General features: G+C 36.7%; 2 protein-coding genes across 2 annotated transcripts; one reads left to right on the top strand and one right to left on the bottom strand.

Annotated features, from left to right (window-relative positions):
* Positions 1 to 3300: 3300 nt before the first annotated feature.
* Positions 3301 to 13587, bottom strand: spns3 (SPNS lysolipid transporter 3, sphingosine-1-phosphate (putative)). The gene is made up of 13 exons (XM_067405481.1): positions 13440 to 13587; positions 11833 to 12074; positions 11675 to 11740; positions 10713 to 10849; positions 10396 to 10547; positions 9105 to 9171; positions 8357 to 8499; positions 7797 to 7949; positions 7202 to 7391; positions 6910 to 6975; positions 6532 to 6630; positions 6149 to 6320; positions 3301 to 3947 (listed from the first exon to the last, which is right to left on the bottom strand). Exons 2-13 carry the CDS (start codon positions 12038 to 12040, stop codon positions 3904 to 3906), a joined length of 1497 nt encoding a protein of 498 aa, XP_067261582.1. The 5' UTR covers positions 12041 to 12074; positions 13440 to 13587; the 3' UTR covers positions 3301 to 3903.
* A 1308-nt stretch (positions 13588 to 14895) lies between these two features.
* Positions 14896 to 24599, top strand: ube2g1a (ubiquitin-conjugating enzyme E2G 1a (UBC7 homolog, yeast)). The gene is made up of 6 exons (XM_067405482.1): positions 14896 to 15081; positions 18213 to 18315; positions 18732 to 18829; positions 19794 to 19972; positions 20133 to 20256; positions 23092 to 24599. The coding sequence occupies exons 1-5, from the start codon at positions 15036 to 15038 to the stop codon at positions 20217 to 20219; spliced, it is 513 nt and encodes a 170-aa protein (XP_067261583.1). The 5' UTR covers positions 14896 to 15035; the 3' UTR covers positions 20220 to 20256; positions 23092 to 24599.
* Positions 24600 to 25308: the final 709 nt, after the last annotated feature.

The following is a 25308-nucleotide window of genomic DNA, read 5'->3' as shown; positions in this document are numbered from 1 at the left end:
TTATATCTCAGAATTCTGACTTTTTATCACGCAATTGCGACTTTATATCTCAGAATTCTGACTTTTTATCACGCAATTGCGACTTTATATCTCAGAATTCTGACTTTATAACTCGCAATTGCGACTTTATATCTCAGAATTCTGACTTTATAACTCGCAATTGCGACTTTATATCTCAGAATTCTGACTTTTTATCACGCAATTGCGACTTTATATCTCAGAATTCTGACTTTTTATCACGCAATTGCGACTTTATATCTCAGAATTCTGACTTTTTATCACGCAATTGCGACTTTATATCTCAGAATTCTGACTTTATAACTCGCAATTGCGACTTTATATCTCAGAATTCTGACTTTATAACTCGCAATTGCGACTTTATATCTCAGAATTCTGACTTTTTATCACGCAATTGCGACTTTATATCTCAGAATTCTGACTTTATAACTCGCAATTCTGAGATAAAAAGTCGCAATTAATCTTTTTTTTTTTTTTTTTTTTTAGGGGCTTTTTTTTTTTTTTTTTTTAAGTGGCGTTTTTTTTTTTTTTTTTAGTGGCGGAAACGGGCTTCCATAATTTAATGTATAATAATAACAAAGCAGTAATGCTGATGGTCAGTCGCAATGAAAGGAAACGCAAGCAAAGTAAGAACTGTGAGAAATAACGTTTCACAGTAGTGAGAAAAAGTCAGAATTCTGAGATATAAAGTCGCAATTCACAGAAATAAAGTCAGAATTCTGACTTTATATCACGCAATTGCGACTTTATATCTCAGAATTCTGACTTTATACCTCGCAATTGCGACTTTTTATCTCAGAATTCTGACTTTATAACTCGCAATTGCGACTTTATATCTCAGAATTCTGACTTTATAACTCGCAATTGCGACTTTATATCTCAGAATTCTGACTTTATAACTCGCAATTGCGACTTTATATCTCAGAATTCTGACTTTATAACTCGCAATTGCGACTTTTTATCTCAGAATTCTGACTTTATAACTCGCAATTGCGACTTTATATCTCAGAATTCTGACTTTATAACTCGCAATTGCGACTTTATATCTCAGAATTCTGACTTTATAACCTCGCAATTGCGACTTTATATCTCAGAATTCTGACTTTATAACTCGCAATTGCGACTTTATATCTCAGAATTCTGACTTTATATCACGCAATTGCGACTTTATATCTCAGAATTCTGACTTTATATCACGCAATTGCGACTTTATATCTCAGAATTCTGACTTTTTATCACGCAATTGCGACTTTATATCTCAGAATTCTGACTTTATATCACGCAATTGCGACTTTATATCTCAGAATTCTGACTTTTTATCACGCAATTGCGACTTTATATCTCAGAATTCTGACTTTATATCACGCAATTGCGACTTTATATCTCAGAATTCTGACTTTATAACTCGCAATTCTGAGATAAAAAGTCGCAATTAATCTTTTTTTTTTTTTAAGTGGCGTTTTTTTTTTTTTTTTTTTAGTGGCGGAAACGGGCTTCCATAGTTACGTGCTATACGAGGACGTGAACGCTTTTTACAAGCTAGAATCTCGTAACTACAGGAATTACGAGGCCACGTGAACGCACCTTAACTATTTGCACTGACATATCTTAAAATATGTTACTGTCAATGTTTTAAGATGAACACTAGTAATGTTTTTTTTTTTCTAAGGCACATTTATAAAAGCTACTTAAAGCTGCAGTCCTAAAAGGGTTAGTTCACCCAAAAATGAAAATTCTGTCATTTATTACTCACCCTCATGCAGTTCCACACCCGTAAGACCTTCGTTAATCTTGGGAACACAAATTAAGATATTTTTGTTGAAATCCGATGGCTCAGTGAGGTCTGCATATATGAGCAATGACATTTCCTCTCTCAAGATCCATAAAGGTACTAAAAACATATTTAAATCGGTTCATGTGAGTACAGTGGTTCAATATTAATATTATAAAGCAACGATAATATTTTTGGTGCACCAAAAAAACCCCAACGACTTATATAGTGATGGCCGATTTCAAAACTCTGCTTCAGGAAGCTTCGGAGCATTATGAATCAGCGGTTCGGAGCACCAAAGTCACGTGATTTCAGCAGTTTGGCTGTTTGACATGCGATCCGAATCATGATTTGACACAGAAGAATCATAACACACCGAAGCTTTCTGAAGCAGTGTTTTGAAGTCGGCCATCACCAAATAAGTCGTTATTTTGTTTTTTTGGTGCACCAAAAATATTCTTGTCACTTTATTGAACCACTGTACTCACATGAACTGATTTAGATGTGTTTTTAGTACCTTTATGGATCTTGAGAGAGGAAATGTCATTGCTGGCTATGGAGGCCTCAAGGAGCCATATTTCAACAAAAATATTTTAATTTGTGTTCCGAAGATTAACGAAGGACTTACGGGTGTAGAACGGCATGAGGGTAGTAAATGACATTATTTTCATTTTTGGGTGAACTAACACTTTAACTTGGTGCTCTAGCGGTTAATAAACAGAACTGCATGCGTCTTGCGGAAAAACATTGAAGCCGGAACTACTTCTCATGTCTAACGAGTCTACTGTGCTACTCCGCAGTGGTACGACCCAAACCAGTTTAAAATAGTCTGAAACACTTATTATAGGTGTACCATAGTGATTCAGGATAAGACAAAAACACGGTTTGGAAAATGGATCCATGATGTACTCTCTAATTATATCATTTTTTTGTAAATTTTGAACACAAAAAAGTTACGGACAGCAGCTTTGTCTAATCCTGGCTAAATCTAAGCTTTGTCTGTGAAACCGAGCCTATGATTGCTATCAGGGTATGAGAAGACTTTTAACCAGTATAACAAACAATGTTTCTGTAGAGACTCCCCTATCGCACCTTTAATTATAAGTAAAAAAAAACATTTAGCTGTGTCCTACATTAATTTGTGTGCAACCCCGTTAACACGTGATTACAAAAACATTTTGCCTTTTTTATTTTTTTTTATTTATGTTTATTTAATGTTTTTGTTTGTTGGGTGTGAATTGCTAAATCGCACAATTCATTTTTAATTTGTATTTAGATATATCTTACATTTTGATAACAGGGTTGAAAAATTGATAAGCAATAATTGATTCATGGTTTGGCTTGGTAATGTGTTCGAGTCATGAATGTGTTTTGCATTCAACAGGCGCTGGTGGTTTAAACATGAGTATATTCTGCCACCTAGTGTTCCTAAAGGGTATAACAGAATTTTAAAACTATGTGGAAATTAAATTGTAGGCAAAGCATAAAAATAAAAGCATACACATTTATTTAAAAGGTTTTTTTGTACAAAAAGAAATACAAAAAGACAAATGATACAAAAAATAAAAAGTACAATAAAATAATAATATGGCCTATTAATTTACTACACATTTCCAGTCTCAGTAAGTACAACGAAGGACTAATTTGGCATATATATTATTTCAAGCTTTCAGTTTTAGTCCAAGAGGGGATGTTCTCTCCCCTTGTTCCCCTGAGGCTCTCATTAGTAGCACACAGCTGCCGAGAGAAGAAAGCAGGACAAAAATGACAAAAATATATCTAAAAAATCATAGCAGGCAGTTTAATTTCCCATATGGAAAATATGCAAGAAAGACAATAAGTCACTCTCACATAGGTGAGTCATGACTAATTCAAAAATGTTTAAAACATAAAAATGCAGCCTAATGCGTTTTTTTTTTCTTAGTAAGATGCCAGTCCAGTGTTCTTGTGATGTAAACTTGTTCGTTACTCGTATTCTGTTACAATGTTTCTAAAAACATATGCTCATTGTCTTTTAAAAGTTTCTAAAATCTGTCCATATCTCATCTCCATTCATTCACATATTCTTTTACAAGTGTCTGCTTGATGTAGGTATTGGGTTGGTGTGTGAAAGGTCACACTGACTCTGTGGATGTCTCTGGTGGTGCAGGAGCCTGTCCTGGATCGAAGAAGACAGAAAGGAAGGAAATTATTCAAATATATGTATTTATGTATCGCTATGGAGTAACATCCAAAACCAGCTTCAAAACTGCATAAAATGTGACAGCTTTTCAAATTTTAAAACAGCTTCTTTGGACTGTGAGTTCGGCCTTCAGTAAAACAGAAATATTGACAAGTACAGAAAGAGCTGCAGAAAACAGTATCTAAACAAGGAATGTGCGTGTGCTAATATAAACAGAGGAAACCACTGGCATTTAACACATCTCTGGTTAATCTCACTTACACTGGTTTACTGCTAATAGATTTACTATTTATAGATATGAGAGAATACATTTTCATACTTAAAATCTGAAAATAAACAGAATGTTTGATGATTTGTAAGCTTAAAACAAAGAAACACTGTCCCATGAAATAAGGAAAACATTATGCTGCTCATAGTTATATTGCAGCCATTTGCTAAAATCATTTTTTTTTCCTCATTAATGTACACACAGAATCCCATATTGACAGAAAAACACAGAATTGTTGACATTTTTGCAGATTTATTAAAAAAGAAAAACTGAAATATCACATGGTCTTAAGTATTCAGACCCTTTGCTCAGTATTTAGTAGAAGCACCCTTTTGATCTAATACAGCCATGAGTCTTTTTGGGAAAGATGCAACAAGTTTTTCACACCTGGATTTGGGGATCCTCTGCCATTCCTCCTTGCAGATCCTCTCCAGTTCTGTCAGGTTGGATGGTAAACGTTGGTGGACAGCCATTTTTAGATCTCTCCAGAGATGCTCAATTGGGTTTAAGTCAGGGCTCTGGCTGGGCCATTCAAGAACAGTCACAGAGTTGTTGTGAAGCCACTCCTTCGTTATTTTAGCTGTGTGCTTAGGGACATTGTCTTGTTGGAAGGTAAACCTTCGACCCAGTCTGAGGTCCTGAGCACTCTGGAGAAGGTTTTCGTCCAGGATATCCCTTTACTTGGCCGCATTCATCTTTCCCTCGATTGCAACCAGTCGTTCTGTTCCTGCAGCTGAAAAACACCCCCACAGCATGATGCTGCCACCACCATGCTTCACTGTTGGGACTGTATTGGACAGGTGATGAGCAGTACCTGATTTTCTCCACACATACCGCTTAAAATTAAGGCCAAAAAGTTCTATCTTGGTCTCATCAGACCAGAGAATCTTATTTCTCACCATCTTTGAGTCCTTCAGGCGGGCTTTCATGTGTCTTGCACTGAGGAGAGGCTTCCCTCAGGCCACTCTGCCATAAAGCCCTGACTGGTGGAGGGCTGCAGTGATGGTTGACTTTCTACAACTTTCTCCCATCTCCCGACTGCATCTCTGGAGCTCAGCCACAGGGATCTTTGGGTTCTTCTTTACCTCTCTCACCAAGGCTCTTCTCCCCCGATAGCTCAATTTGGCAGGACGGCCAGCTCTAGGAAGGGTTCTGGTCGTCCCAAACGTCTTCCATTTAAGGATTATGGAGGCCACTGTGCTCTTAGGAACCTTAAGTGCAGCAGAATAATTTTTGTAACCTTGGCCAGATCTGTGCCTTGCCACAATTCTGTCTCTGAGCTCTTCAGGCAGTTCTTTTGACCTCATGATTCTCATTTGCTCTGACATGCACTGTGAGCTGTAAGGTCTTATATAGACAGGTGTGTGGCTTTCCTAATCAAGTCCAATCAGTATAATCAAACACAGCTGGACTCAAATGAAGGTGTAGAACCATCTCAAGGATGATTTGAAGAAATGGACAGTACCTGAGTTTAATATATGAGTGTCACAGCAAAGGGTCTGAATACTTAGGACCATGTGATATTTCAGTTTTTCTTTTTTAATAAATCTGCAAAAATGTCAACAATTCTGTGTTTTTCTGTCAATATGGGGTGCTGTGTGTACATTAATGAGGAAAAAAATGAACTTAAATGATTTTAGCAAATGGCTGCAATATAACAAAGAGTGAAAAATTTAAGGGGGTCTGAATACTTTCCGTACCCACTGTAGATGCCATAAGATGCGTTTAGAAAAAACATGCAATGGCAACAGCAAAGCTTGCGAAATTAAATTACAATTAATTTTTCACATTTAAATAAACTTTTCATTGATTTAATCATTTAATAGCTTGACATACTGTACATGCATTATCAGAAGGCACCAAGAAAAGACAGTTTGGACAGTCTGTAATTACAATAGCCTGTTATTACCTGAAGTGAGCAGTTCTGCTGCTTTCCTGTCCTCTTTGATATACAGAGATGTCATTAGGAAGAACAAGCCTCCCAAGACCCCAATGAATGGGCACAGAAGAAAGCCATATTCCAGTCTACGGAAATTCCAGCTGAGAGACTCTGGCTTATAGTTTTTTAGAGCATCTGAGATCTGAAGAAAACACACAAAAAGAATATACACATATACATACACACACATACAATACTTTTTACATTATACAGTAAAAAGCTATTGTAGTTATGCCAAAACAGTTACTGTTTCACAAGGTGCAATTGTGTTTTATAGTACTTCTGGATAGTGATATAGCCTTTGACCCTACTGTTATTTAATGTAAAAGTATTGTGGATTAAAATATGCTTACCGCACCAATAAGGTATGGACTTCCTGCATCTCCAAGGAGATGACAGACCATGATCTGTAAAGCCTCAGCTGTTGCTCTTCTAGTAGGCACGACGACATACTAAAATAATATTAATCAAATTTTAAAGATGCCTTTTACACACATTTTTTAATCAATTTTAATCTAATAATCATACACCGTAAAATGAATAAAAATAATTAAACAATACATCACTGTTTTCAACATCAACGTTTCTAAATTTAAGCATAATAATATTTTACTTTTATACCATTAGCTTTATTGAATCACTTGGCAGGTTTCCACACACTCGTCACCCTGTGCTAATTTAAAAGAGTGTGTTTCATTTTCTGTTAAGTTTTTTAAGTGTAAATCTCTCACCAGCAGAATGTCCGCCAGAATAGCCCAGTTGAGGGACAGCAAAGTCTCTCCGATAGCAATGAATGTCTGTAAAACATCAGAAACATACAGTTTATTTAGAGAGCATATCACACACTGGTGGTCACGCTGTGCTATAACAGCAAATAAAGATTTTGGATGTACAAAGGATAAAAACAGTTTAAACAATCTTTAAACGATCTTCTGTTGTTTTCCGAAGAAGGAAGTCATACAGGTTTAATAATAGAACTTTAATATTAACACAAATACCGAATCATAAAGTAATCCAGCTTACATATGTGGCCGGGATGCTGGTGGCTGCCAGGATGATGGCAATGAAAAAGCAGGGTGAGGAGCTGAGCATGCCCACGGCACATATGAGAGGATCTGCATTGGGCAATCTGACTCTCAGCTTCTTTGATATGTAGGTGCCCAGAAACACTCCCACAACCCCTGTCACTACTGTGATTGCTCCAAAGATGTAACTTAAACAAGAGAAAGTTGTAAGAGTGTGATATTATTCAATTTTTGCCTTAGTTTCAGAACATTATCTTGTGTTTTATTCCTCACAGGACCTACCAGACCAGTCTCAGTCAGACTGATAAATACTCTCTCAACTCCGTTTGGCGGTACAAAACAAGCTGAGAAACGTACTGAATCAGATATTGACCGGACTGCATGAGCAAAAACAGCTGCAGTAAACATTCTGTGTTATCTAAGCAAGGAACAAGCAGATATGAACACTACCACAGAAGAAGTCTCTGCCATGATTTAACCAATCTTTGGCTAATCTCACTTTTAGCACTTTTATTAGTCTACTGCTAACCTCACTGATTTCCTTTACGATCTGTTCAATTATATAAAGTCAAAAAGCAAGAGACTTGCTGTACCTGTCTAAAGGGTTACAGGGCTCTTCGTTGCAAGGTGGCCTGAGACCCTGTGTAACCTGTGCACGAGACAGAAAGGTGGGGGTCCAGAAGGCCAGAGCCCCAGTGACAAAAGCCATGGCAGTCACGCCAAAAGAAGACCAGACAAAACTCCGACTGGAAGGAGGGCACAGATCCAAAACACAATGAAAAGTAATATTATCTTACATAAAATAATAAGAGAAAACCCCTAGCCCAGTGGTTCTCAACCTTTTTGACTTGAAAGACCCCCATTGTCCAATACAATTTCCCAAAATATTTCCTCTGATTCTATAAGATTCTTGTTTGTTTTTTTGTTGTTGTTGTTTTTTTTCCCCAACAAAAATAATACACTGAGGCGAAAGAAAATATGATTTAAGTTTACATCTTGATTTAGGTGTTTATAGCATTTTAATTACTTTTTTATATAATTAGTCATCCTGTGGAAGTTGAGAACCACTGCCCTAGAGGATATGTAACTCATGACAAACACCTTGAAGATTGCACATGCTGAATTGAACAACAGGCACATTTAACTGACTTACTTCTTCAGGAGGTACTTGATGTCCTCAATGTAAGAGGTGCTTTCCATTGTTGCTCCTCCTTGGGTGTCCGAGGCTCCACGAGGAGGATTAGGAATCAGAAACATCAGGAACAGCAGACCCAGTCCTCCCAGAACAGGACTGATCTATATCCAAAAAACAAACAAACAAAAAAACACTCAGACAACTTGCTCAACTGTCTTTTATAAACGTGGAAGTTAATTGTCTTGATTATATTAATCAAATATATGCTTACATTGCAAAGCCAGTAAAACAATCATTACTGATGTACGGAATCTTGTAAATTATACTTTTACTTAATGCATTTCAATGAGGGAAAAACAACAAATCATTTTAGCATCTTCCAGTTTGGTTTAAGTTGACTTAATATTGCAATTATTTTTAGTACATTTCATTTTCGAGATCAAATAATTGCCAGACACTCTGCAATACTGCTGTGGACCCCCAGTTTAAGAGCATATAAACTTATTAAAAACTGTTCCTCTTTAAAGTTAACTTTTTTTAGCTTTAATGGAGAACAGATGCAATAAAGAAGGAGACCAAGGAATGAAATCCAATTAGACCCTTAAATTACAATGCAGTACAAAGCCCTTTTTTATATAGCTGGCTACATTTCAGTTGACTGCATCAACTAGATTAAAAGATTATTAAATGTAATACAGTAAAGCTATAACATAGCTTCTGCACAATATTGTAACTCTCCATATATATTTACAAAATATTCTCTTACCCTCAGGGCCCAACGCCAATCCCCTGTTGCATTAGCTACAGTTGCCCCCATAATATATCCTAGACCACTAAATAAAAATTCAAAGAAACACATTCAGTTAGAGTAAAAAGATTCAACAAAAGTTTTGTCAACATTGTATATATGCCATCAGCAGCATTGGGGGTAAAGCATTACAAGTATGTTAGTTACGTAATCACAGTAACGTAATGCATTTATGTTAAAAAAAAAACAAAAAACAATCAAGACCTGCCCAGGTGAGAAAAAGTAACTCAAAAGTAACTTTTTATTCCCACATTACTTAAATGTAATTAAGTACCGCAATCAGATTCATCACTTTTTTAGGGAGTAACACAATATTGTAACACATTACTTTTAAAAGTAACTTTCCCCACTGCTGTAGTAGTGATTTTATACAGCAGTTCAAGAAACAAGAGGCAAGTTCCAAACAAACTACAACAGAATTATCGCTGTGCCTCATTTGGAAGGCTGCACCCTTCAGAGGTCACATTTGTCAGGAACATATATCAACGAGGATGTCTTATTTCAGAAAAGTAACCATTATAAAATTTACTTATTCCTTGTGAGGCATAAATGACTGTAATTTCCTTCTTACTTGGCAATGTAATGGTTATTTTTCTTAAATGAGCCTCAATAACATATGTGACAGACATATGCAACCTCCAGAGGGCGCAGGCTTTGAAATGAGACACGACCACAGTAGTTGTGTTTCTGAGTTAATCAGTATTTCAAACTCCTGAATAAATGAGTCAATGACACACTCATAAAGAAAGTCACTTGTCATCCCTACTGGCATAAAGATGTAACCTGCAGAAAGAGTCACTGAAAAATCTCCATTACTAAAGCATAGATTGACAGTCAGTCTTGAATATACAAATAGACAATCAATTGCATGATTTCCCTCCCCAAAATCAGTTCAGAGCAAATCCCACCCTGCACCCAATTTCTTTGGTTAAAGGTGTAGTGTAGGGTTAGGGGTTAGTATTTATTTTGTTAGCAATTGTTAGTAATATTTTGTTTGTTAGTATTGATCAATGAAATCTTTCGAATCAGCTGCAGGGTAGAGTTTGCGCTGACCTGGTCATAACAATGGTGAAAAGTTTGTATATCAGTACTTGATATACTTGATAGAATGCCTCTCGGCCAATGAAATTCTAGGACCAAAACATACTATTGTATAAATTGCGATATACAGGATTATTAAACAACTTCTCCAGATCAAAGTATATTTATAATCCCTTTCTTAAATATAGTTTTGTTGTAAAGCCTTCACCTTCCGACCGGTATGAAGATATAGAAGAAGGAGATCATGAGAGTTCTCTGGTTGCCAGTGAACAAGTCACCAATGATAGTAGGAGCTATGGTGGAGTAACTGGCCTCTCCTGTCCCAACCAAGGCCCTCGTAAAGACCAGAACCCAGAAGTCCTGTGGTGAGAATCAAGACAGTAACTTAAAATTAAACTTAAAATTGAATTGTTCTGTTCTATTTTAACACTGTTAAATAAAGATATTGTTCAAAAGTACAGGTACAACATTAAACAAATTACACATTAAAGTTGTGAGACTCCCCATAAAGACTTTGTACTGTACCGATTTTTTGACGAAAGAGCTGCCCAGTGTTGTGACAATCCACACAGTCAACCCAGCGATCATGATAAGCTTCCTGTCATAGCGATCTCCAAGGTAACCAAAAACTGGCGCCAAGAACATAAAGCTACAGATAAAAACTGTAAATATGTTAACACATGAGATAAGTCTGGGATCTGTAAGATTTCTTTTCTTTTGAAAGACATCTCTTATGGTCATCAAGGTCAACAGAAATATTGTGAAATATTATTACAATTTAAAATAAATTAAAATGCAATCTATTCCAGTGATGTGATGAAACATTTCGTATTATTATCAATGTTGTTAATATTTTTGTGGAAACCATTGTACTGTTTTACAATTCAGAACAGCATTTATTTGAAATAGAAATCTTTTGTAACATTATAAATGTCTTTACTGTCAATTTAATGCATTCTTGCTGAATTCTTTCAAAAAATAAATACATATAAATAAATACATTTTCAACTGTAAAGTTTGTCCTTTTTTTTCCACAGGATAGTTATTTCTTCTAGCTACATGTCATCAGATTTTCCACAACTTTGTCAAGGATACAACAACAGTTATAAATCATCATGAGTGTAACATCATGTAAAGATTATACAATAAAATCTCGCATTATTTTAATGACCCTCGGTACGCAGAATAATCAACCAATCAGTTTGGAGATTAGAGCAGATAGAGATTGAGTAAGCATGAAAATGCAAACCAGATCAGTGTCAGATTTGGACTTATTGGTGCTTTCATGTAATGCAAACTCTGAGACAGATTGCATCATGTACAAATTGTGTTTTGACTAATACCAGACTTGTTACTAACTTACAAAATGACAGTAAAAGACCAATTAGTTCATCTCAAGGATGTACTCTTGTAAAATCAAGTTCTGCAATGTCCTCTTCCTTCTTACTGTTTTGTCAGTGCAATGTACTACAAACTCAAACTGATACCTGTCTGTAGGAGACCTGAAGTGCTGTCAGCGATTCCGAAGTACTTTTGGATGCTTAGCAGCACACCTGGAACAGACCCAGAACAACATCTGTCACTATTTCTAGTTACATTCTGTTAACCATCACACTTGCTATTGCTTTGGGTAGAGTGTGCTCACCTGCAATAGTATAACGGTCCATATAGTTGAGGAGATTGATGTAGCAGAGCACTGCCACTGCGATGTAGGAGCGTCTCAGAGAAATGGAGGTTGTTTGCACGGAGGATGTATTCCTATCAGGTTGCTCAGAGCTCATGGAGCCATAACGTACAGTCGAGCTTGAGCGGAGGCTCAAGCGTGTTTTTGGTCTGTGTTGGTTGGAGGCCATGGTGCTCTCTGTCTCTATGGCGCCTTTTTTGCCCCTGTAAGAAGGAAAAGGACTTGTAGGCACTACACAGATGGTAAAAGTGTCACAAGAACATTGTGGTTTTCAAGCACTCTTGTACTGATAAATGATTTGTGATCTTTGCCATTAAACTCAGATGGCCTTCATGTGATTCCAGGAGGACACTGGACAATGTTTTCAGATTGAAGTAACCATGGAAGCAAGGAAAAACATAGGTCTGGAGTGTAGTAGCATTCAATGAACAAGGCCAGTGACAAATGCCTTGTATAGAAATAAATAATTTATCAAACAATTTGGTGTAGTTTAACTGGAATGGGAAAACTTATCTTGTATTTTGTGAAAAGGAGCTTATTAAATGCCAAAGACTTTGCATGAATGTAGAATCAAGTGTTTAAAGTTTATTTCTGGAGGATGTTTACACCCAATGATGTTATTTATACTCCTTTGTGCACACTGTCACTAACCTATTAGCATGCTAGTGTGGTCAGTCAAATTTATTAAAAGCAGAACTTAGTAATGACAAATAAGCACAGTGGCATAACTTTCAGCAGAACTTACAGAATAAATGGGCCGTGAACTCTCAAACCAAGCCCTTGATGAAAAACACAGTTTTCTAGTGTATTCCCTTCTAATACGTTGTGAAAATACCATAAAATGCATCAGTGTTACAGGGGCTGCCACAACATTTCTGTGGAACTTGTCATTTCATTCATGATGTTTCCTGTAGTAATAATACCTTTTGTAATCTAACTAGAAAAAAGTGTCTTTCTGTATAAAGAGGTAACCTAGATTTTGTGAGAATGGAATATGTAGAGCGGAACTTGTTATCTCAAAGTAGGTTGTGATCTTACTAGTTGCACACAGCAAGCTGTCTTGTCACCAGTTCAACTCACATGCTTACATCATTTTAGATGCTGCATTCCTATTTATAACCTCACATTTGCCACAGGAAGGGCATCTTCTATCTTTTATACTTTTATGGCCAATATGATCTTTTTACCTAAAGTAATAATGTTATGTTGTTTTTGAAGAAAGATTTAACAGATTAAACCCCCCTTTTAGTGTCAGTCTAAACAGATGATACTTCCAAATGCGTATCATTAGATGAGTTCAGGCCAGGACTGAGTTCCTAGCGGACTGCCAACAATGCCACTGTTGTGGTGATTAGCTGTGTATGACCACCACAAGACAATGCCATATGATTGTTCAAACTGCAACCAGTCTTTTAGACACTGAGGTTATGCTAAATGTCAGTTTTTGCAGGTATACTTTTTTTTTATTTGGTTCATAAAATGCAAATTGAACATTAGAAGATCATTTTACCTTGACAATTTCAATAATATACGCATCTTAAGCAAATTCAATCATTTAAGTTACTTACGTTTCAGTCGATGTGCTGTAATGTCCAGTGCCAATCTAATCCATCTTCTTCTTTTTTTTTGCTGGCCCTTTTTTCTCTTTTCTCTTTCTTTCTTTGCTGTGCTCGTTGAGATGTCACTTGTAGAAACAAAAATACATTCCTATGAGTATACAGCACGATACAGCAGGATTATCAAGTTAGAATCAAGCCCTACCCCCTTTTTTTTTTTTTTTTTTTGTCACAAGCAGCAGAACAGTTCCTCCTTGTTGCAATATAGACCACAAACCAGTAGATTTTCATCTCCATGCACACTTCATGCTTTCTGCTTTACAGAAAGAAGTTACTCAGATCTGCAGGGCTTTTGGCATTATGTTTCACAGTAATGCTCTGAAGTTTGAACGCCAGGACAAAGGTCTGAAAAACAGAGCTGCCAGAAAATAAACACCAGTGGGAAATTTTTCAAATGGAAACCTAATCTTGCATTGTCTATCAAATGACGCTTGCTTTTATACAGTTAACTAATCATACTTTTGGAGTGATAGATCATCCTAGATAAGCCATAATCAATCTCTATTCAGTTATAGTGGGTCAGAGTCTCATCTTTTTTCCCACTTTCTTCAAAGCAGAACTGTGAAACTTCAGCTGTGGTATTTTGCTGTCCGATGATGCACAAGTTTGTCATTCTTGTGAAATCATTTGCAAATAACAACTTCTCTATACAAAGCCACTTTATATACATTGTACCATATTATGAAACTTGATACAAACCGTGTTTCCTGTAAGACCACATCATCACATGTCACCACATCTTTCATGACCTTTACATTGCTGATTTCAGTGAATGATAAACTGATGTGAAAAAGTAGGTTGTGGTGGTATGCATTATAATTATAATTAATAATGCATTATAATAATGTGGGTTAGCATTATACAAAGCAGGATGGGTTTCGTTAAATTATATATTACATTTTATGCCGATCAACAATTCTGTAATAAGAATTGAATTCGATTTTTTTTTATCATTATTGCTCTTTACTGTCGCCTAGTGGTTGAATGATACTGACTGTACTGTCTATAAATATTTCAAAAACTTTTCACCGAAACTGGCTCTTACAAAAAAATAAGAATATGTAACCTAATAAATCCCTAAATATAAACTAAGTAGAGCATTAAGCTTAACGACAGATCCAACATATACATGCTAAATAACTCTTACTAGTGGTGCTTGCAAGCATTTTACATTCACATTTTCTTTAGCTAAAAATGTCCATGGGTAGTTGTTCTTTTATCGTCTACTGTGTGAATTATTGGACTGGAAACACATTTTCAATAGACTCACCAACAACACAACTGGAGTGCTAACATATATAAAATCGCACTCAAAGCCATCACTGTTTGTTAATTGTTAGTGAATGCTGGGGCATGCGCGAATCTTCCGCCCTTAAGGAACGTTCTCTCCTCGCGGCCTCATAGAGAGCAGAGCGCATGCGCATACCGGATCAGAATGTTGAGCAAAAGGGACTAGAGCAGAGACGGAAAGACGAGCAAGCAAATTCAAACATATTTTCTCCTTAACGAAGTGAACGACCGTCGACCTAGAATATAACTTATAAAAACATGACGGAGCCCCAGTCAGCACTGTTACTCAGGAGACAGCTAGCAGGTAATTTTTTTCAAGGCTGTTGGCAAAGCCCAGGCTAACAAACCGGTGAACATTTAGCCTGTCAATGCAGTCAAGACGGATGTTTTAGCCGTTAGCCGCTAATTTAGCTGCTAACGATCCCTGCATTTATCATGAAGCATTCGTTAGCGGCTAAAATAGCCGGCTAAAGGCTATCTCCACCGTCTTTTGTTATTTTTAAATGGTATTTTGGTACGACTTACGATGGAATATCAATCTGAGAGCCGTTAATATTTAATTAAAATAACAATACTCGTACATTCACTTGGTTTTTATTCAGTTTACTTATGTAAATGTATAAGTGTCAGGCAGTTTTGTCTGCAGTCACTCCGGCGGGGCCGCTCGCAGTCGGCTAGCCCGTGTTTTGACATCTGTGTCCGGACTCCGCACGCAGTTTACATAGGAGCACCAGCCGTCGGTTATAGTCTCTGGGAAACTCTGTCATTGGTCCATTTCCGTTCTCCATCTTATCGTGATCCGTCAAACCAGTACTGTTATCACAAGGCGCAAAGGTGAGATTTATAAGCCGTACATTGTGTGCCATGTCCCCGCAGTGGGGCGATCAAATCCCTTTGTTTTTCTAGGCTGGCTAACAGGCTAAGCTAACAAATTGATGGTTGCTGTTTGAACACCAGCTCACCGGTACAGAGACAACTAGAGACCCCCTGTCCAACTGTACTGTCATAATACATGTACATACGTGATTAACACAAAACTTGCTTTTTTATTGTTTGGTTATATACGAAATTAGCTGTTACAAGAGTCGTTACTAGTTTGTTTCTCCTGCTCTTTGTCCAGGACACACACTGAGCAACATGATCCGTGAGTGTCAGCTTTACTAAGCTCAAGCCAGAGGAGGATTTCTCCTCTGGGCCCCATTTGCGCAGTGCAGCCAGTGAAGTGAATTAGTTGTAAAAGGGTCAAACTAAGCAGATTACATGAGTTCTCGGTTTAAACATGATGAACACATCAGATCAAGTTAAAAATATTAGATCTGATTAATGACAGCTGTCTCTTTGCAACATAGACAGCACAAGCAACCCCATCCCCCCAAATTACTCATCTTACACAAGCATAGAGGCAACTTGCCTATTTCTTTCCAAGGGTCGACAGGGTGAGTGGCACCCCGGGCCTGTCATGGCGTCAGGTTCTGCGGCTGATTGACTAGTTCAGGGGATCAGAACTGTTTTGGTTGTGTCCTTTCAACAGGACCAGTATGGTGAACTCATCGACCTTGTTCTAAACTGGGTGAACCCTCTGTGGGATCAAAATCCTCAGAACCCTAAACATACATTTATGCTGGACTGTAAAGATACGGGCCAGGAAAACATGGGACTTGTGAGATCTTAACTGCATATGTAGAGCATTAAGGCCTGTTTACACCAAGAATAATAGCTATAAATGAATAACTTTATTGAACTTACTATATTAAGGTGATGATACACTTTTTGAGCAACGTTGCTGGGCAGTGTCTCTGAGCGCTGATGCTTGGGCACTTTCCCATTGAACATGGGCAACAAATTTCTATCTGGATACTTTAGATCGAAATTTGTTGCTCATTCTCAATGGGAAAGTGCCCAAGCAACATCACTCGGCAACATTGCTCAAAAATTTTCCCCGTGTATCATCCCCTTTAGTGTCCACACCAATGCACTATAGCATTGTGTTTATTATAAGCGCCTGCAGCAGTTATGTCGTCTGCCACTTTAAATGCTCGAGCTCTTTAAATTCGGGTGGATTCTGATTGGCTGTCAATGTTTTTATCAATCATCAAATGGAAAAAATGGTATTGATTCTCATTGCCATTATCGTTATAACTGTGGTGTGGACATAACTATTCTCATAGATTTAAAGGGTTAGTTCACCCAAAAATGAAAATATTGTAATTTATTACTCGCCCTCATGTCATTCTACACCATAAGACCTTCATTCATCTTCGGAACACAAATTAAGATAGTTTTGATGAAATCCGATGGCTCAGCAAGGCCTGCATCCCCAGCAATGGTACTTCCTCTCTCAAGATCCATACTAGGTACAAAAAACATATTTAAATCAGTTCATGTGAGTACAGTGGTTCAATCAATATTTTTTGTGCACCAAAAAAAACAGAATAATGATTTAAAAATATCTAGTTATGTCCGATTTCAAAATCGATTGAGTGATTCGGATCGCATGTCAAACCGTCAGACTGGTGAAATAATGTGACTTTGGTGCTCTGAACCACTGATTCGATTAGTAAAGCTCCGAAGCTTCATGAAGCAGTGTTTTGAAATCGACCATCACTAGATATTCTCATCGCTTTATAATATTAAGATTGAATCACTGTACTCACATGAACTGATTTAAATATGTTTTTATTACCTTTATGGATCTTGAGGAAGTACCATTGCTGGCGATGCAGGCCTCAATGAGCCATCAGATTTCATCAAAAATATCTTAATTTGTGTTCCAAAGATGAACGAAGGTCTTACGGGTGTGGAACAACATGAGGGTGAGTGATAAATGACGTAATTTTCATTTTTGGGTGAACTAACCCTTTAATCGTCCTTTGTGTGAATTCAAAACATGAATCAGTGCTGTAACATTGAGAGTATAGGTTTGTTGTAAATGTAATTTGAGTCATTTAATAAGAGTCAAATGGTAGTAAAAGACTGTGTCTTGTCCTGCTGTGTAGAGACGCTTAGTACCAGGCTGTCTTAGTGATTCATGTGCTCATAAAAATGACACATCCATATAACTGGATTACCCAACTGTCAACTTGTTTTTGTCAACAAGGTGGTCATTCCCCAACCTACAGTGATTTTGTTTTGCTCTCTCTTGTAAGAACACAGAAGTTCAGACAGAGCGTCTGAGACCACAGGCACCAACAGACCGACGTTCTTTGGCTCGAGGCTCAGTCAGTTGATCTGATAACAAACAGGCAAATTGCTCATTTCTTGTCTAAAATGCTCCCCAGATGTGAAAACAGTTTTGGTGTTGTAACTGTGTAGGTCCTACTATCAACACCCATGTGTAAGCACAAATGCACCTGGTGGCCTGAAATACCACATATACTTTTTCTTCTTTCATATAAATTAGCTAATCAGTATCTTCATGTTTTCTCTTCCTAACAGAACTGAATAAAAATCCTGTGGAAGGTTTCTCAGCTGGTTTGATAGATGATAATGACCTCTACAGATGGGAAGTGCTTATAATCGGTCCTCCTGATACACTCTAGTAAGTCTTTTTGTTGTATTATAAAATACCATGTGACAATTATTTACTAACATGAAAATCAAAAATGTCACATAAAAACAAAGAGCGAGCAGTACAGTTATTCAAAATGTAAATTTTGTGTTGCTTGGAAGAAAGTCAAACAGGCATGAGGGTGAGAAAATGATGACAGAATTTAATTTTTGTGTGAACCATGACAAAATGACAGCCTGGTTGTTATTTTCTTTTTTTTATGAAGAAGAATATGTATGTACATACACACACACACACACACACACATGTTTTTGTGGTGCCATAGGGGAGTCCTCGCTGGCACAGTTTAAGCAGTTTAATTTTAATACATTGCAAAGAATGTACCACCACAATATTGTTGTGAATAGCACTTTAAGCCTGTTATGTTTTTTTTTTTCTGTTTACAGTGAGGGTGGTGTCTTTAAAGCCCATCTTACATTTCCCAAAGACTATCCTCTCAGGCCTCCTAAAATGAAGTTCATAACAGAAATATGGCATCCAAATGGTAAGTGTGGGTCTTTCACATTTTTTCTGAGCAGTATTCATCAGCAACATTTGTATTTAGTGTTGTAAAACAAACTCTTAGCTGAAGCAAGTTTTGTGAGATTTGTTGTTTGCAGATTCCCACAGAATTTAAACACCCGTTATTCAAGTTGCACTCAGTAATTTTTCTCTGGCTGATAGAGAGCCTGCTCACTGCAGAGCCATGGGTGGAGAGTGAAGTTCAGCTCCCTTTCTCTGGATCTAATTTGGGCGTAATGGATGAAGCTAGAAGGTTCATCCACACCCTAATCCTACCCATAACTCAATCCCTCCACCCATTAGACGCACAGAGGTGGCGCTGGACTAGGTAAAGCTCAAGCCATAACGTCCAGAGAGGTAGAGCTTGAGGTCATTTGGCTCTGCAGTGAGCACCACTTGGGCTAACAAGGAAGCTGTATTGCACTTACACTGACACCTAGCATTGGGAATTCAGCCTTATGCAAATGCTTTCAGTTGCTAATTCAGAATGTGACTATTTTATTCCACAAGCAAAATGTCTAATAACAGGGCTTACCTACCATTGTGCATATTTTTGACTGGTCTTGAGATGTAATCTTGTCTGCTCCCATTAGGAGAAAAAATAAATCACTCTCATAAAATGCATTTATTATTCTATTGATATGACAGGAGGTTTCTCAAGTGAATGTACATAATTTTAAATATTTTTCAGAAGTAATATTCTTTTGCGTAGTTTTTTAATGAAGTAAAAATTATAGAGAAAACCTTTAAACATCTTCCCATTCCCTGTTTATTTCATAACTTGTTTGTTAAATTAATAATTATTTCAGCAACCATATTTATCTATTATATTGATGATATAATGATTAGCAACAGAAAAAATGGTTATTATGAGTATTTTCATAACTGTGTAAGACTGTAATAACTTAGATCCACCCTCATGTCTTGTCTCTGTATTGTGTTTGCAGTTGACAAGAATGGTGATGTTTGTATTTCGATATTGCACGAACCGGGGGAGGATAAATATGGCTATGAGAAACCAGAAGAGCGTTGGCTCCCCATCCACACCGTAGAGACCATCATGATTAGCGTCATCTCTATGCTAGCTGACCCCAATGGAGATTCCCCTGCCAATGTTGATGCAGCAGTAAGCAATAAATACTTAATAAATAATATATGCTTCACATTCCATTGTATTTATGTTAGCTAAATGTGATGGTGCTGTACTTTTCTTCACTTCACAGAGATAAATTAGATAAATGTGTATAATTATGCATTTATTTATTTTCATCTATTTAATATTTCAGAAAGAGTGGAGGGAAGACAGACATGGTGAATTCAAAAGAAAAGTTGCCCGCTGTGTAAGAAAAAGCCAAGAGACTGCCTTTGAGTGAAATTCATCTAGCAGCTTGTAGCTTCACTATTTTCAGGGTAAGCAAAATACTTTTACTGTCTTTTTACTGCCAACGTCTTGTGATGATTTTTTTTATTTTTTTTTTATTCTCCCATCTTGACTGACTAATTGAAAACTCACAAGCACAGAGCCAGATGATGCAGAGAATTATCAAAAGTTTTAAAGCTATCCCTCAGATGACTGGCTTTTTATTAGCATGTTGATTTACACGGGTCTGTTTTTACCTGTGGTTATTTTTTTTTAATAATAAATTCTAAAACATGCTTTAACATTCGCACATGAATGCGCAGCACATTAAAAATTCAGGAAAATATTGCTCACTGCTGATTTGTACAAGGTTAAAATCACACAATTCTAATGTTGCTTCACTATCCCATACAGAACTAATCCCCTTCGAATAGGACTTTTGTTGGACTGAGTAGTGTTTTATCATAGTAATGTTGTGGGCTAACCTGTTAGAAAGGGTTCACAAGGCTTGTTTAAAATGGAGGTTCAGTGCTAAAGATTATTAGGTAACAGTGGCTCTTTTGTCTGCTTAGCCTCTCATAGGTAACCTATAGACCCTTTAGTTCAGAGCATTTCAGATGGTTTCCCCTTTGTTTTTCACAGTGGTCGATTCCCTTGAAACTGTATTCATACTCACCAAGGCTACATGTATTTAATAAAAAATGGTAAAACGGTAATATAGTGAAATATTACTACAATTTAAAATAACTGTTTTAAAGGTGCAATATGTAAGAATTTTGCAGTAAAATATCCAAAAACAACTAGGCCAGTGTTATATATTTTGTTCACTTGAGTACTTACAATATCCCAAATTTTTCCAACCATTTGTAAATCGTGAGAAAATTGCAGTTTTAACCAAGGCTCCGGGACGTGTGAGGAGTCGCCTGTCAATTGCGTCATACCCGCATTACCCTCGGTTTCCAGTTTTATTTGTAGAAACCATGGAAACACCAAAGACGCTTTAAAGGTGCCATTGAATTGAAAATTAAATTTACCTCGGCATAGTTGAATAAAAAAAAAAAAAATGACATAATGAAAATGGAAATGACATACAGTGAGTCTCAAACACTATTGTTTCCTCCTCCTTATATAAATCTCATTTGTTTAAAAGACCTGTCTGGATCTGTGCACAGCTGAATCATCAGACTAGGTAAGCAAGCAAGGACAATAGCGAAAAATGGCAGATGGAGCAATAATAACTGACATGATCCATGATATCATGATATTTTTAGTGATATTTGTAAATTGTCTTTTTTAAATGTTTCATTAGCATGTTGCTAATGTACTGTTAAATGTGGTTAAAGTTACCATCGTTTCTTACTGTATTCACGGAGACAAGAGCCATCGCTATTTTCATTTTTAAACAATGCATACACACAACTTCATTCTTTAAAAATCTCTCAAACAGTGTGTAATGTTAGCTTTAGCCATGGAGCACTATCAAACTCATTCAGAATCAAATGAAACATCCAAATAAATACTATACTTACGGAGAGCACAAGCAATTAAAGGACCAGCAGCATAAATCGGTGCATAGTTAATGATGCCCCAAAATAGGCAGTTAAAAAAATTATTTTAAAAAAATCTATGGGGTATTTTGAGCTGAAACTTCACAGACACATTCAGGGGACACCTTAGACTTATATTACATCTTTTAAAAAGAAGTTCGATGGCACCTTTAATATATTACATGTTGTAATAGAAAGGGAACAACTGCTTGGTTAAATTTATTGATGGAAAACTAATTATTGTTATATAGCTCAACACGTTTAGTCTTATTGTTTAAATCTAATTTTCTTGTTTGGTAAAGCAGAGGAAAAACACCATGCTATGTTAGCTACTTCACAAAATAATCAGATTCAGCTTTACTTTTAGTAACAGTAATACAGAATTTTCTCCATCATACACTACGTTTTAAAATTAATTACATGCCATTTACTAACACAAGCCATCCAGCATTTAATATATTCCAAAATCGATCTAGCTTACTACAATCGATCTAGCTTACTGCAGTGTGCAACAAGTGTCTTATAGCGGCCACTGAGCGAACGCAAAGAGTAACGTTATAACATCATTTTCAACACACTCAAATGTATCTAATATGATAAACAGAGCTGCGTTACCTCATTATCATGACCGGAAAAGCGGAAGCAGCACTGGAGACTGTGGCATAATAAAAGTTCCGCTGCTCACAAGGTATGTTGCGCAATCGCTCCAGCGGCCTCGTTCAGCTCCCATAACTCTCGGTCCTGCTCTGCTTTATACTACAGTAACATTAATAATTGCATCCATGAACATGATTTCTTCCTGAGTCCTATCCCGATTATTTCCACTGGCTGTGATGTGAAGACCACATGTCCCAAGATTCCGCACTCAAACTTGGCGTCATCAAGCTACGCTTTTGTTTTGAATAGGCCTCTAGCAAACAGAAAATCTTACATATTGCACCTTTAATGTAATTTATTCTTGTGTCGGCAAAGCTGGATTTTCAGCATAATTACTTCAGTCTTTAGTGTCACATGATCCTTCAAAAATCATTCTAATATGCTGATTTGCTGCTCAAGAAATTTTTGTAATATTATTGATATACTATCACTTTTGATCAATGTAGTGCATCTTTACTGTGTACAGTAAAAAAAAAAGGCGCTAACCCCAAACTTTTGAACTGTGGTGTGTTTAAAGTAAGTTTCAAAAGATTGATATTACTGAACTATATCACTTGTTTTGACAAAATGTGAAGGCTTTATATGCTAAAGGTCTTGTTAGTCTGACATTTGGTTGGTGATTATGTTCTGAAATTTGTTGAAATATCTCTAGTCTCATATCTCTTTTTGTGTTTTTCACAGGTCTCCAGTTGAGAAACAACATGGCACTGTTTTCTTGCACTCTACCACCCTATTGCTGGACTGGTTTTCATTGAATGTTGGCAGTAACAGACTGGCATTAATAGGCTCCAATAGAACATAAAGGCCATCACAGATGCTGACAGAACACGCCAAGCAAGTGCCAACAAAAAAGAGAAAAAAAAAAACTCACAAACAATTACGCTTTTTTTCCTTTTTTCCAAGTCTATGAACTGATTCAACTTTTCAGGAAGAGATTGTAAAGATGTGTACATAGCACAGACATAAAAACCGGATAATATATAATAACTTGTTCCTATCCATCCAGCAAGACTTAGTACCAAATAAAATAGCAATTCTGTAGTTAGAGTGTGACATCATGTACAGTTCTTGAAGAGTATAGTTCATCTCCTACCCTCCTCCTCCTCCTCCTGCTGCCTCACGTCTCTTAGTGTGCATCAGATCTGTTACAGGTGCGAGCGGCCTCACGTACCCGCCTGTCAGTTTGAACTAAAGTCGCTCAAACTCAATCCAGTTTTAGGGTGGGGAAGGCAGGGGTAAGCTATCATTACGATTCAAAGCATGCTCGTCATGTTGGACGGCTTTCTCACTCGGGACACTTCAGGTAAAAATAGCTGTAAAGCACGTCATTTTCTTATTAATTAGGGGTCATGAAGGTATTTCTCTGATTTGGTTTTTAAATGGGGGGTGGGGGGATGGGGTGCTCTTACTTTGGCTGAAAGGATGACTACATTCTGAGTGTCAGATTCTCATCTTTTTTCATTTTGTCCTTTTGAGGCGGGGAGGCATTGGCAAGGAAACCCATCAGATGTGATTCTTTTTTCCTGCATGTTTTAAGTTCTCTTTTGTTTTCAAAAGTGCCTCCAATTTAAATCGCTTGGCTTGTTACATGCCCTGCATCAAACAGGAGCTAAAGGGAGGAACATGTTTAAGAACTGCTCAACATCCTCTCAAGCTTGTGTGAATGTGTAAGGTTTTTCCCCCCCATAACCCTTGTACCAGCATTCTGAATTATTTTGGTGTAGCAATAACTGCTTTGCCCACTTTGTGCGGACATCTTAAAATTGGATATTCATATAAGATTTCTAGTAAAGATTCTCCCTTGTATCAGAGCAGTTGTTTTTCCATGCTTGACCTCTTTTGTGTGGTTTCTTTGATAGGTTTCTAGCCATGCTTTAAATGTAGATTTCTTGCAAACCATTTCTGGGATTTCAGATGAGGTGTGTGTGTTTGTGTGTTTGTGTGTACGTGCGTGTTTAAGGGCGATTGAGCATAAGTGTTATGCAGAGGTTTGTGTGTGTGTGTGTGTGTGCGCATGCCTGTATCCCACTCTCTCTCCTCCCACAATCTTTAATTCTCTGGTTAATTTTATTCTGGCTCTGACAGACTACTGCAGTTCTTTTGCCTAATGTACAAAGACAAAATACCGATGTATATTTTTCATGTTATGGAAATTGTCACCTCTAGTGAGTTCTTCTAAAATATAATTTTTTTCCAATACTTGTTTGAGTGTGCTGTCTGTGTTCAGTTCGAAGTGTTACCACAAATATGAATGTTTTAACACTAATCCATTCATCAATACCAGCATAACTACAAATTTATTTGCTTTTAATTAAAATTATTCTTATCAGAACATGGCAGTTTTATATAAACCACTAGGTAAAAAGTGTATCTATTGTTCTGTAGGGTGATTTTTAGTATTTATATACTACTATAGTATTTTATTTTGAATTTGTCTTGTGTATATATTTTTTATTTAGTGTTATTTAATTTGTTTAAATTAGTAGTTTCATGTGTTTTGTCATTTCATTCGTTTTGTTATATTTATATATAGCCTCAATTGTATTTTTTATTAAGTTTAAAAGTTTAAAAATTATTATAACTTATTTCAGTTAGTAAAAGAAAATTACATTTAAGTCTTTCATATATTCATTTTATTTCACTTAATTTCAATTACTGAAAACAATGGTAATAGTTTTTGTGTTCGCTAACAATAACAACACTGGTTAGGTCAATAGGAAATATTGATTGACCATCATAAGGACAATTGAATTTTAACAAAATGTGCAGTTGAATGTGCATAACATGCTCAAGGTGTCATTTAGGTCCACTGAGACTTTTACACAACAGACTAGGCCCTATTTTTAGAAAGGGTTTGGGGATCCACGCCAAAGAGGACATTTATCTAAATTTAATTCC

The sequence above is a fragment of the Chanodichthys erythropterus genome, chromosome 13 (genome assembly GCF_024489055.1).
Source record: "Chanodichthys erythropterus isolate Z2021 chromosome 13, ASM2448905v1, whole genome shotgun sequence".
NCBI classification, from domain to species: Eukaryota; Metazoa; Chordata; class Actinopteri; order Cypriniformes; family Xenocyprididae; genus Chanodichthys; species Chanodichthys erythropterus.
Note: the sequence above shows the minus strand (reverse complement) of the source record. Positions and strands in the feature narration are given on the sequence as shown.